General features: G+C 37.9%; 1 protein-coding gene across 1 annotated transcript in view; it reads right to left on the bottom strand.

The window, feature by feature from the left end:
* The window catches only part of LOC150081159 (mitochondrial glutathione transporter SLC25A40-like), a 117,446-nt gene that overhangs the window by 77,625 nt on the left and 27,049 nt on the right, over positions 1-12,772 (bottom strand). Inside the window, exon 3 of the mRNA XM_090381149.1 lies at positions 11,522-11,589. Within this exon, the coding sequence (XP_090237275.1) occupies positions 11,522-11,589 (68 nt within the window). The remainder of the gene's footprint in view (positions 1-11,521; positions 11,590-12,772) is intronic.

Genomic DNA, 12,772 nt, shown 5'->3' with positions numbered 1-12,772 from the left:
AAAGCTGGTTTGTAATCAAGTCACAAATGATGTTAACGAGAAATCTTTGGCAAAGGAGGCAAAGAAAAACAGTAAAGACTTCTTTACTTATGTAAGCTCTAGAAGGAAGGAGATGAATCAGTTTGGTCCATTTGATATCAATGGTTTGATTGTTGAGGATACTGCCCAGGTAGTTAACAAACTAAATGAATGTTTTGCATCTACATTCACACATGACGAATTCTGTAGGGAAGTGTAGGCCAGAAGCTTATCAAACTCTAAGAAAGACTTAAGTTTTGCAAATTACAGTGTCTGGAGACCAGGCACCAGCGAGGTGATCTGATAGAGGTGTATAAAGCCTTGAATGGTTTGAGCATGCTCAATGCTGATGGGATTCTTCCTCTAGCTCAGAATAATCACCTGAGAGGGCATAAATTCAAATTGAGGAAAGACAGATGTAGGATAGACGCGCGGAAATTTGCCTTTAGCCAGCGGGTGGTTGGTTGGTGGAACAGACTTCCATCCCTTGTAGTGGAGGTTGATAGCCTAAATAAGTTTAAGGCTCAGCTGAACAGGTATTTTGAACGAACAGAGGGGTGAAGTGGAAGTGGCTTTTTTTTTTTTTTTTTTTTTGGCTGATGCTGCATAAGCTTGCTTTCTTGCATCAAATGCCTCTACTAATGCTAATGCTAATAGGGAGTTAAATGATTTTTTAATAAATGGGAGAATTGGAGGAGAAATTGATCTAGTTAAACATAAGGAAGGCACCTGGGGTGGATGGGATTTATCCAGTTATATTAAAGGAGGCAGCAAAGGAATTAAGCAGGCCCTTAGCCATGATTATGACGGCATCCTTGGACTCAGTGGAGGTCCCCATGGACTGGAGATGTGCAAATGTATCCCCAGTTCACAAAGGGGGATCAAAAAGTGACATGAATAATTAGAGACTTGTTAGTTTAACTTCTGTTCAGGGAAAATAATGGAGTCACTGGTTAAAGAAGCACTGCAGTATCATCTAGACAAGACTGGAATTATAGTTCAGACACAGAATGAGTTTGTTACAGGGTAAGTCTTGTCTGGCCAATTTGAATGGATACTATGACGTGGTCACAAAGGAACTGGATAAAAAATAATTTTGATATCATATTCTTGGATTTTAAGAAAGCTTTTGATACCGTTGCACATGAAAGACTAATGTACAAATTGGACAGTATAGCATTAAGGGTAAGTTGCTACAAAGGATAAAAGGATGGTTGATTGGACAAAGACAGTGGTAATCAATGGCTGCTCTTCGTGGACTGTTATTAGTGGAGTTTCCCAGTGTTTGGCCCATTTTTGTTTTTTATATTTATTAATGATATCGATGAAGGTATATCATATTAGGCTTAATATCCAAGTTTGCAGATGATACGAAGTTTGGCAGAGTTGTTAATGACAGTAGGGACGGTCGGCTACTGCAACAGGATCTAGAAAAGTTGAGCAGATGAGCTGAGAGGTGACAACTGAAGTTCAAAATTGACAAATGTAAAGTACTGCATATAGGTAGCAGTAACCCTAGTGTTATATACCGACTGTGCAGTACTACACTCAGGGTAGTGGAGAATGAAAAAGACCTGGAGGTAATTGTGCAATCAGGTAAGTTTTCTAAGCACTGCAGACATGCTGCAAGAGCAACTCATGGGGTCTTGTCAATGATATACAGGAATTTTTCTAGCAGGGATAAGGAAGTGATTATCCCCTTGTATAAGGGCAATGGTCAGGCCACACCTTGAGTACTACATACAGGTCTGGCGGCCTCATTTTAGGAAAGATGCTGAGCAACTAGAACAAGTATAGAGAAGGGCAATGAGATTAGTGAGTGGAACAATGGGTTGCTATTACCAAGATAGGCTCTGCGAATTGCAATGGGTTGCTGTTACCAAGATAGGCTCTGCGAATTGCAATGGGTTGCTGTTACCAAGATAGGCTCTGCGAATTGCAGCATCTGGAGACTAAGCACCTGTGTGGTGATCTGAATGAGGTGTATAAGGCCTTGAATGATTTGAGCAAGCTCAATACTGATGGGATTATTCCCCCTTGCTTAGATTCTGTACCTGATGGGGGTATAAATTCAAATTGAGGAAAGACAGTTGTAGAATAGATATTTAGAAATTTGCCTTTAGCCAGCAGTTGGTTGATTGCTAGAACAAACTTCCATCTGTCATTGTAGAAGTTGACAGCTTAAATAAATTCAAGGCTGAACGAGATAAACTTTTGGAGTGAATGGATGGGTGAAACGAGAATGGGTTTTTTTTTTTTTTTTTTGGTTTTCTTGCATCATATGCCTCTACTAATGTTAATAAATGCCACCTTCCCCCTCTATCTGTCCCTTCCCTCTCCTCTCCTCATCACTCAACAGTCTCAATCTGATCAAGATTGTCCTGCATTTTTGGACCTTGGAGAAGACATACTTCCACCAAGAGGATTGGGCCTTTGTTTCTGGATTACAGTCATAGCTCTCACTAGTAATGATAGAAGCGGTTCCTGTTAGTAATAAATAGTATAAGTTGGTTTCTCTGTAAAAAGAATGGGAATAACATAAATAGGATGGATACTGACAAGTGGACAAAAATATCAAAGAACTGGAGAGCCATTGGCAACAAAAGTAGAGGAAGGTGGAAGGATGATCTATCCAAACCCAACAAGTTGCATGCTTAATGGGAAATGGAGAAAAAAAAGTTCTCTATAAACTATACAGTTTGTTTGTTATAAAAAGTATTTTTGAAGGATGTGGGACTAAGAAGTTTAACTTCACATTACAGCATTTCATTGTATAATGTAGCATTTATAAGATTGAAGTCCCATAAATGCCAAAATATGCTGGATATATACAGACATACACATATATATATAATAATAAATCCAGAATAAATTAAGCTATAAATAGCAGTATGAGCAGTGTATCAGCAGCTTGACTCACTACTAACCAGGTAAAATAATACATCCAAAAGAAATTAAGTTTACTGATGTCAGTACAAGTGCCGCATCAGCAACTCGACTGACTACTAACCATGTAAAATAAAAATACACAATATATCCCCCTTATTCTTGGGTTTCTTCTTCTTCATCTGGTATTATAACTCAGGGTGGGTCTTAGCCTTCTTGATGATGTTCCACCAGTAAGCCCTCTCAGAAGTCAAACTTCTCCAACTTCTTATTCTCATGGTCTTTAAGTCCTCTTCTACGTCATTAATCCATCTTTTCCACAGTATTACTCTTGCCCTCTTACCAATAGGTTTCCATTCCATTATCCTCTGAGTTGTTCTGCTGTAGGCAAGTCTCTGGCTCTTCACAAATCTGACAATGTCCAAACCCTGAATAAGATTTTGACAATCTCCGGGATCCACCAACATCTTATATGGGCCCAAAGACTTTTCGCAAAATTCTATGCTTGAACACTCTCAATAACCACTCATCTTTACTCATTAATGTCCAAGCTTCACAACTGTATGTTACAATAGTTTAGTGCTGTTGTATATGTTAAAATCATCTTCATTCTACTGGTTTGCCATGCTACTGGCACACATTTTATTTTATTTTTACCCTACATTTTATTTAATGTTAAATACACACAACATGTTGTAGTTTTTGCATGTTTGCTGCCGCCACTGTTGTCTGCTTTACTATCTCTATTTTTTATTTTCATTTCATTTTACATTTATTTTTGCCATCTATTCTTCGATTCATTTGGATATAATTTGAATTACATGTAGAGGGTGGTAGTGTGATGAATTATTATTGCTGCATCCATACCTCTATAGCCCAGTTTATTTCCAGATATATATGTTTAGCAGTGTTTTTTTCCACATGAGTAACATGTTCTTTCCTGTCTCATTTGTTTAACACTGCATAAGGACCACCATTATGCAAATCTATTGCATTGGCAGTTTGATTATAGTATAATTCTGTCGCGGCATGGATTTTATTAGAGTTCGAAATGCAATGATTCCCTGGCTATTGTGGCCTCGTGGTCCTCCGATGAGATGGGGCATAATGGTCAGTCTATCCTATTCAATTTGATATTATTTTATGTTCTACTATTTTTAGTCTTATTTTTATTTATTGTCTTGTATTGTTGGAGAATACATTTATATATAGTGATATTTCATGTAATTCGGTAACCGGTGCCATCAAGGGAGCACCACCCACTAAATTTCTTTTAATTTGGACTTCATTTTCTAAATTATTTAAGTGTTTCTCCAACAGTACCCTATTTTCATTATATTTCCCCTCCCACCTTATTATTGGGTTTAGTGCTGTTTTACCCTACGTTTTATTTAAGTTATATATATATACACAGGGTGTCTCAAAAATATTGGTACAAACGTTTAGGGGAGGTAGGTAACATCTAAAGGAATGTGAATTGCATAGGAACCCATAACCGGAAACATCACGGGAAAGTAGTAGCAGAGGCACAAGAAGCAGAAATGACACAAAAGGCAGTAATTAGTGGCAAACATTTATTTGACACAATATTAACAATGGAGTACGAGATGGATGCATTTCATGATGTTACAACAGATGCTCGAAGGTTCCATGAGATGAGATGCAATGCATGCGTGACACCAATCCAGCATGGATGGCGGACATGGTCGAACACACCTGGAGTTTCTTTGACAACAGCAGCAGCGCAGACGAGTCTCGCCCCGAGATCCATTTCCATCTCCACAGGCGATTCATACACGATAGATTTGAGGCCCCCCCCCACAGAAAGAAATCAAGGGTCGATAAATCAGGTGAGCATGGGGGCCAGGCAATGGTCCACCACGGCCAATCTATCGACGCCCAAAACACCTGTTTAAATGGTCCCGAACACACCTTCTATAATGGGCAGGCACCCCATCATGTTGAAACCAAATGTTGCATCTCACATTTGCTGGAACATCGTCGAGTAACCCTGGTAGAACTTGTTCAAGAAAGATCCGATATTTAGCTGAGTTCATGCGGGATGGTAACAGGTATGGGCCGACTAAGCAGTCACCGACATACCTGCCCACCATTTACTGCAAAGCGATGTTGTGCCGCACAGGGGGCGCACAACGTGTGGGCCCTCTGCTAATCCATACACTAAGTACATGTCTGCCAGCTCACAGTTCGTATATCGATGCATGCTCTTCGTGCGGCGACTACTGCTTAAATGAGTAAACCAGAAATTTTCCCTCTCGCAAACTGATGAACAGCGGCGTGTACCGACTTACGGTGACATTTCCGGTTATGGGTTCCAATGCGATTCACATTCCTCTAGATGTTACCTACCTCCCCTAAATGTTTGTACCAATATTTTTGAGACACCCTGTGTATATACATATATATATATATATATATATAAGAAAAGTTATAGTATGTCTAAAGCTCCAAAATGCGGAGTGCAGCAGTAGAGGAAGCAAAAAATATAAATAATGTGTGGTTTGTAGAATAAATAAAGTGTCTATGAAAATGGAAATGAAAAGTACACAAGGTGCCAGAACTAAGAGAAGTTTAAGGGATAGTAGAAAGTGGAAGTGAAGTAGTGGTTAAACAGGTGAAAGAATTTGAAAAATCTAGTGCAAAAATGAACTGGAATTGATAAAAAAAAAAAATATATATATATATATATATATATATTTTATATAAATAATATAAATATATACTATATATAAATAAATAAATAACACTATATTCAGATATGGGAGGGCAATTTTAGCAAGAGGTCGGAAGGCGCCTCCGTAGCCAGGTGGGAAGGAGCAGCAGTGCGTTGCACACGCTTCTTGATTAGACCGGGGTTCGAGCCCGTCACCACCAAATACGGAAGATGCGGAAAGGTCAGGGAATGACCACCGCATATCCCGGAGCAATATGGCCTTAGTTGCTAATGCTCCTAAAAACCAAATAACAAACATACTAACAAGCAAGAGGTCGAATCAGGGGATAACAAAGTGCAAAATCTGAATTTAGTAGATGAAAATATGATACGTAGCCAGGAAATTCATCAGGGACTACTGTTGACCATGTATCAGGCAATGCGTTTCCAAACTTGTCTGTAGTATAGAAAAAGGGGGGGGGCAAATATGCGGTCTTTTAACGTATTACTAGTGCTGTTTTACCCTACATGCAGTCCCTATGCAGCGTAAAAAATGTAAATTAATTTACAAATTTACAAAAGTGTAAAGTGGAATATAATACAAATGTACGGAAGGGGTGAAAGGTAATGAAAAAGTATAGACAAGCAAATGGTATAGGGAATGGTAAATTCTAGGGGAGGGGAAGGGGAAAAAAGATGTTCAAAAGAAGGCGAAAATAGGATTTAGGATAGACGGAGTGTTCGGATCACCCTCGTATTGCAAAAATGCATCGTATTGTAATGTGTGTGTGTGTGTGTGTGTGTGTGTGTGTGTGAGAGAGACTTACTCTTCTACAATAGTAAAACACAAGCAGTTGCTCATGGCATCTCAAAGGCCTTCGATCATGTTTGGCATGATCTAAACAAGCTTCCATCTTATGGTTTACCAACTTTTTTTTGTAATTGGTTATCCAGTTTTCTCTCTGTTCGCTCACTGCGGGTGATGGTATATGGCTCTCTGTCTTCTAACTTCTCCACTAATGCCGGTGTCCCCCAAGGTTCAGTTCTTTCCCCCACTCTTTTGCTCTTGTATATTAATGACCTTCCATTAACCGGAAATCCTATCCATAGTTCTGCCGATGATAGCACATTGCATTCCACTTTCCATTTTGAAAAACCTTGTCCTGCTCAATCAGCTTCAACTTCTCAAATATCCGCTACCAATTCCTTAAATGCCGATCTCCAGTGGGAAAAAGACAACTTAGTCGATTTCAATCCTTCTAAAACTCAGTCTTGTCTTATATCTCGCAAAAAGGATTCTTCTGCTCCTATGCTTATCTTTGGTGACACTTCAATTTCTAGGCAAGTTGATATATCTCTTTTGAGGATTATCCTGACTTCTAATCTCTCTTGACACAAACACATTCCAAATACTGCTTCCTCTGCATGTTAAAAACTTCGTTTTCTCTTTTGCTCTAGGCGTTACTTTTCTTCCAAACAGCTGTTCACTCTTTACAAATTGCCAATCCACACTACCATGGAATATTGTTCCCACATCTGAGGCGCTGCCCCCAAAACCTATCTCAGGCTTCTAAATTCCATTCAGAAAAGGGCAGTTAGGCTAATTAATGACTCATCTCTAACAGAGTCTCTCCACTCGCTGTCTCATAGACTTACTGTTTCTGCTGCATGCCTTTTCTACAGATACTGTTCTATATGGGCACTGTTCTTCTGAATTGACTTCTATAATTCCCGCTCTCTCTCTTTCAAAACAGCCGAACATGTGCCACCACCAGCCAACATCCATTTACTGTCCAACTTCAAATTCACAGAACCAACTTTTCATCTTCTTCGTTTATTCATTCAACTGCCATTTTCTGGAACAACCTTCCTTCATACTTATTTCCTGAAAATTATAGTCTAGAGAAGTTCAAGTTTAATGTCAACAAATATCTTCTGTCGTCTTAGCATTAGCATTAGTAGAGGCACATGATGCAAGAAAGCAAGCTTATGCAGCATCAGCCAAAAAAAATATACCTGTCCAGCAGAGCCTCAAATTTATTTATGCTATCAAATTCCACAACATAGGATGGCAGTCTGTCCCCACTGAACAACAACCCGCTGGCTTAAGGCAAACTTCCGCATATCTATCCTATATCTGTCTTTCCTCAATTTGAATTTATGCCCTCTCAGGTGATTATTCTGAGTAAGAGGAAGAATCCCATCAGCGTTGAGCATGCTCAAACCATTCAAGGCTTGTACACCTCAATCAGATCACCTTGTGGGTGCCTAGTCTCCAGAAATTGTAACTTGTAAACCTTAAGCCTTTCTTTGTAAGAGCACCCCTTTGTTCCATTCACTAATCTTGTTGCCCTTCTCTGTACTCGTTCCAACAGCTCTGCATCCTTCTTAAAATGAGGCCTGCAGAACTGCATATAGTAGTCAAGGTGTGGCCTAACAACTGCCTTATACAAGGGGATAATCACCTCCTTATCCCTGCTAGAAAAATTCCTGTATATCATTGACAAGACACCATGAGCTACTCTTGCAGCCCATCTGCACTGCTCGGAAAACGTCATATCTGCCTGCACAATTACCCCCCAGTCCTTTTCGTTCTCCACCACTGTCAGTATAGTACCAGATTTGGTACGTTACTCTGGGTTACTGCTTCCCATATGCAATACTTTACATTTGTCAATTTTAAACTTCATTTGCCACCTTTCAGCCCATCAGCTGAACTTTCTAGATCCTGTTGCAGCAGCGTACAGTCATTAGTATCCTTAACAACCCTGCCAACCTTCGTATCGTCTGCAAACTTGGACATTAGGCTTAATATACCATCATCAATATCATTATAAATACAGAAAACAACAATGGACCCAACACTGAACCCTAAGGGACTCCACTAATAACATTAGTCCATGATGAGCAGTGTACTCGTTCCAACAGCTCTGCATCCTTCTCAAAATGAGGCCACCAGACCTGTATACAGTACTTAAGACGTGGCCTGACCACTGCCTTATACAAGGGGATAATCACCTCCTTATCCCTGCTAGAAAAAGTCCTGTATATCATTGACAAGACACCATGAGCTACTCTTGCAGACCATCTGCACTGCTCAGAAAACTTCATATCTGCCTGCACAATTACCCCCAGGTCCTTTTTGTTCTCTACCACTGTCAGTGTAGTACCACAGAGTTGATACGTTACTCTAGGTTTATTGCTTTCCATATGCAGTACATTACATTTGTCAAGGTTAAACTTCATTGGTCACCTCTCAGTCCATCTGCTCAACCTTTCTAGATCCTGTTGCAGCAGCGTACTGTCGTTAGCGTCCTTAACAACACTGCCAACCTTCGTATCGTCTGCAAACTTGGACATTAAGCTTGATATACCATCATCAATATCATTTATAAATACAGAAAACAACAATGGACCCAACACTGAACCCTGAGGGACTCCACTAATAACATTAGTCCACGATGAGCGATGACCATTAATTACCACTCTGTCTTCTCCCACTCAACCATCCCTTTATCCATAGCAGCAATTTGCCTCCAATGCCACACTGCTCCAATTTGTTCAGCAGTCTTCCACGTGTAACAGTATCAATAGCCTTTTTAAGGTCCAGATATATGATATCAAAGTTATTCCCTGCATCCAGTTCCTTTGTGACCACATCATAGTATCCAATCAAATTGGTCAGGCAAGACTTTCCCTTAACAAAATCATGCTGTGTCCAAGCTATAACTGAAGTGTTGTCTAGATGATCCTGCAGTGCTTCTTTTACCAGTGCCTCCATTAATTTCCCTGGAACAGAAGTTAAACTAACAGGTCTATAATTACTTGTGTTGCCTTTTGATCCACCTTTGTAGATCGGGGTCACATTTTCACATCTCCAGTCCATGGGTACCTCCCCTGAGAAACTCTCATAATTATGGCTAAGGGTTTGCTTACTTCCTCTGCTGCCTCCTTTAATATAACTGGATAGATCCCATCCGCCCCAGGTGCCTTTTTTATGTTTATCTTCAACAATTTCTCCTCCACTTTCCTATCAGTTATTACAAAATCATCTAGCCCACTGCCAGAGTTCAATTCACCTCTGGCATTCCCTCTCACTAAATAATTCCTCATTTGTGAATATAGATGCAAAACACTCATTTAGTTTGTTAGCCACCTGAGATCCTCAACTGTTGAACCATCAATAATCCAGTGGACCAATCTGATTCATCCCTTTCCTTCTAGAGTTTACATAGGTAAAGAACTCTGTTGTTTTTCTTTGCATCCTTTGCCAAAGATTTCTCATAATTTGCCTTTGCCTGCCTAACCTTCTTTGTGACTTGGTTACAGACCGGCTCATGTCTATCATAAGCTTCCATGTCACCCATTAATTTATATGTATCCCATGCATTATGTCTCTGCCATATGTCTCTATTTTTTTTTTTTTTTTGTTAGTTGTTGGCGCATCGGCTTCTGTGGCCATAATGCACCTCCCAAGGTTTTTGCAGTACTTTGATCCAAGCCCGAGGTGGGATTCGAACCCACGACCTTTGGGTTGCCAGGCAGGCACTTTACCGACCCGGCTAGCCCGGTCGGTGCCATATGTCTCATTAGTTCATCTGACATCGATTTAGGCCTTGAACAATATTTCTTAAACCTCCAACCCAAGAACAGTACAAGTATGATAGGTTCTAATACCTCTCGTGTTTGGGGTTTTCATAAAAAAATAATAATAATAAAAAAATTAAAAAATTGATTACGTAATTATTTTTAAGTCTAGAAGTGATACAATTTTCTTTACATATGGAAAGAGGTTACTTTTCTTGTAACCTGTGTTACAATCATTTTGTAATAATAACTGAAATAAAAGTGAAAATGTGCTATGAGTTACGTGAAATAAATTGGCCTGCATATATACTAGTACAATTGTCAGCTACATAAAGAGTGATGGTAAAAATCAAGAAATGAGGATTCTAGGCCAAATCATCATATGGAATAAAATGATGGTATTTTGTATAATTATTTTTACTTTTCTTGTATGTGAATACAAGATACAATTCTAATTCCAATTTGGTGGCCATCCAAATTCAAAAGCTCCGGATGAAAAAGATTTTACAGTATTATTTTATAGCACACTGTGGCAGTTTCATTGCCTGTATTGTTAGAATGGTTTTCAGTAGAGCACAAAATTTTTCATTATCTGTTGTTTTTTTAATAAAGAAACAGAGATGTGTGGGATGCTTAGTGCTTGGCATTTAAAATTATTAAAATATTTTTAAATTTTCATATTATTATAGTCAAACATGAAAATTTGTTATTTTCATGTTTGACTTTAAAAGACAAATTGACAGTATTGCCTCCTACTGAGGCCTTGGTGAAACCTTTATAGCTGTTCTTGATAATGTTATCATATGACCAGAATATCACTAAAAAACTGACTCAAAAATCAAGTTTTTTTTAGTGATATTCTGGTCATATGAAAACGTTGATACCAGCCTTTGGTGCGTTATGAATACACTGATCCCAGACTTAGGTGTGTTATGAATAGAATTAAGAGATACCTTTACTGCAACAAGAAGGAAATATATACAAAAATTATGTTGCAGTATACTCATCGTGGCCAAATGCCAGAGATTGATACAACAAGCTTTACACTTCAGATATGAAAACTAGAGACTAAGGATTTCCTATACTCAGAGACAACTTTTGTAAGCAGATTCTTTTCTCAATAGTGAAACAGACTTAGCTAATTATCAAGTGAAATAAATCCAGTACAGTATAAAGAGAAAGGATCAGATTATATATAAAACGAATATTAGTGACTCTACAGTGACCAGTGAAGTGCTCTCATTCATATACAGTTTAATCTTAGTCCACTTTTTGCTTGAACTCATATTTATTAAATATAAAAATCATTCTTTTTTATATTATGAAGAGCTTAATTTGGAAAAAATCTCAACTCACAGTGTTGGTGGTAATCCACTCCACAGCGAACTAATCCCTTCAGCTCGTGTAATCTTGACAAAAGCATCCTGTTAAATGGTAGTCAAAATAATTAGAAAACTACATTATCAAATAATAATAATAAAATAACACTCTGATAACTACTTCAATGACATATTTTGTCCTCTTCATTTCATAGTATGTTTAAGTTTAGTTCCAGATTCGATAAGAATAATATCATCCTGAAACTGTGGGATTTATTATTTTTCTCAATTTTTTTATGGTTAAATGTCAACGAAAAGAAACAGCACTGAAATGGACAGGAAACCAGGAAGGATGCGACATAATCAAATTGACATTATTAAGGAACTTGAAAGATTTTTCAGCAAAAAAAAAAAAAAAAAACGGTCAGAACAAATGAAACAAGAAACAATCAAACATTATTTTAAAAATTTACTTTAAATTTTTTCCCACAAAATTTGCAGTAAAATACCTATCCGAATATGTAAACATGAATTTTTATGTATAAGTTATTATTGTTATTATATTTTTAATTAAATAAATTTGTTTTTTTTCACACTATTTAAAGTCTTTTTCTTTTTTCTTAATACATAACAGAATTTATTTAACTTTACCCTACGTTCAATTATCTGGAAAATTTTGCTATCCAGAAGAGTCTGACATTAATTATTCCAGATAACTGATGCTATATTGTATATGAAATCAAAATTTTTTATCCAGTTCCTTTGTTACTACATCAGAGCATCCAATCAGATTGATCAAACAAGATTGCCCATCAAAAATCCATCCATGCCCCTCAAATGGGACTGTAGTTAGCTGATCTCAGAATATTGCCATGTAAGGGCAAAAATTCCGATATCAACTAACTACGTTTGAAGTCCCATTTGAAGGAACTTAACCCATCACCAGGACATGTTTTTCCTCCCTCAAATAATGGGAATATAATTCAGGATGAAAGCCATCAACAATGACCACATTTTTTCACTGGCTATCGACAACTATGTATTTTTAAGTGAAAAACTTCATAAGCAGCAGTTTTTTTAAATCTGGGACACAGTTATTTTGACACAATGAAATAAGATAAGTGTAAATCCAGTAAATATCTTTAATTATGAATACTTTGGAGCTTTCAAGACAATCATGTCTCTTCTTCAACAGAGTTTGTTGTTGTTTGTTATTTGGTTTTTAGGAGCATTAGCAACTAAGGCTATATTGCTTCGGGATATGTGGTGGTCATTCCTTGACCTTTCC

This window comes from Mastigoproctus giganteus, chromosome 9 (genome assembly GCF_048544385.1).
Source record: "Mastigoproctus giganteus isolate SK-2022 chromosome 9, ASM4854438v1, whole genome shotgun sequence".
In the NCBI taxonomy this organism is placed as follows: Eukaryota; Metazoa; Arthropoda; class Arachnida; order Uropygi; family Thelyphonidae; genus Mastigoproctus; species Mastigoproctus giganteus.
The sequence above is the reverse complement of the archived record's forward strand: the minus strand, read 5'-3'. Positions and strand labels throughout refer to the sequence as shown.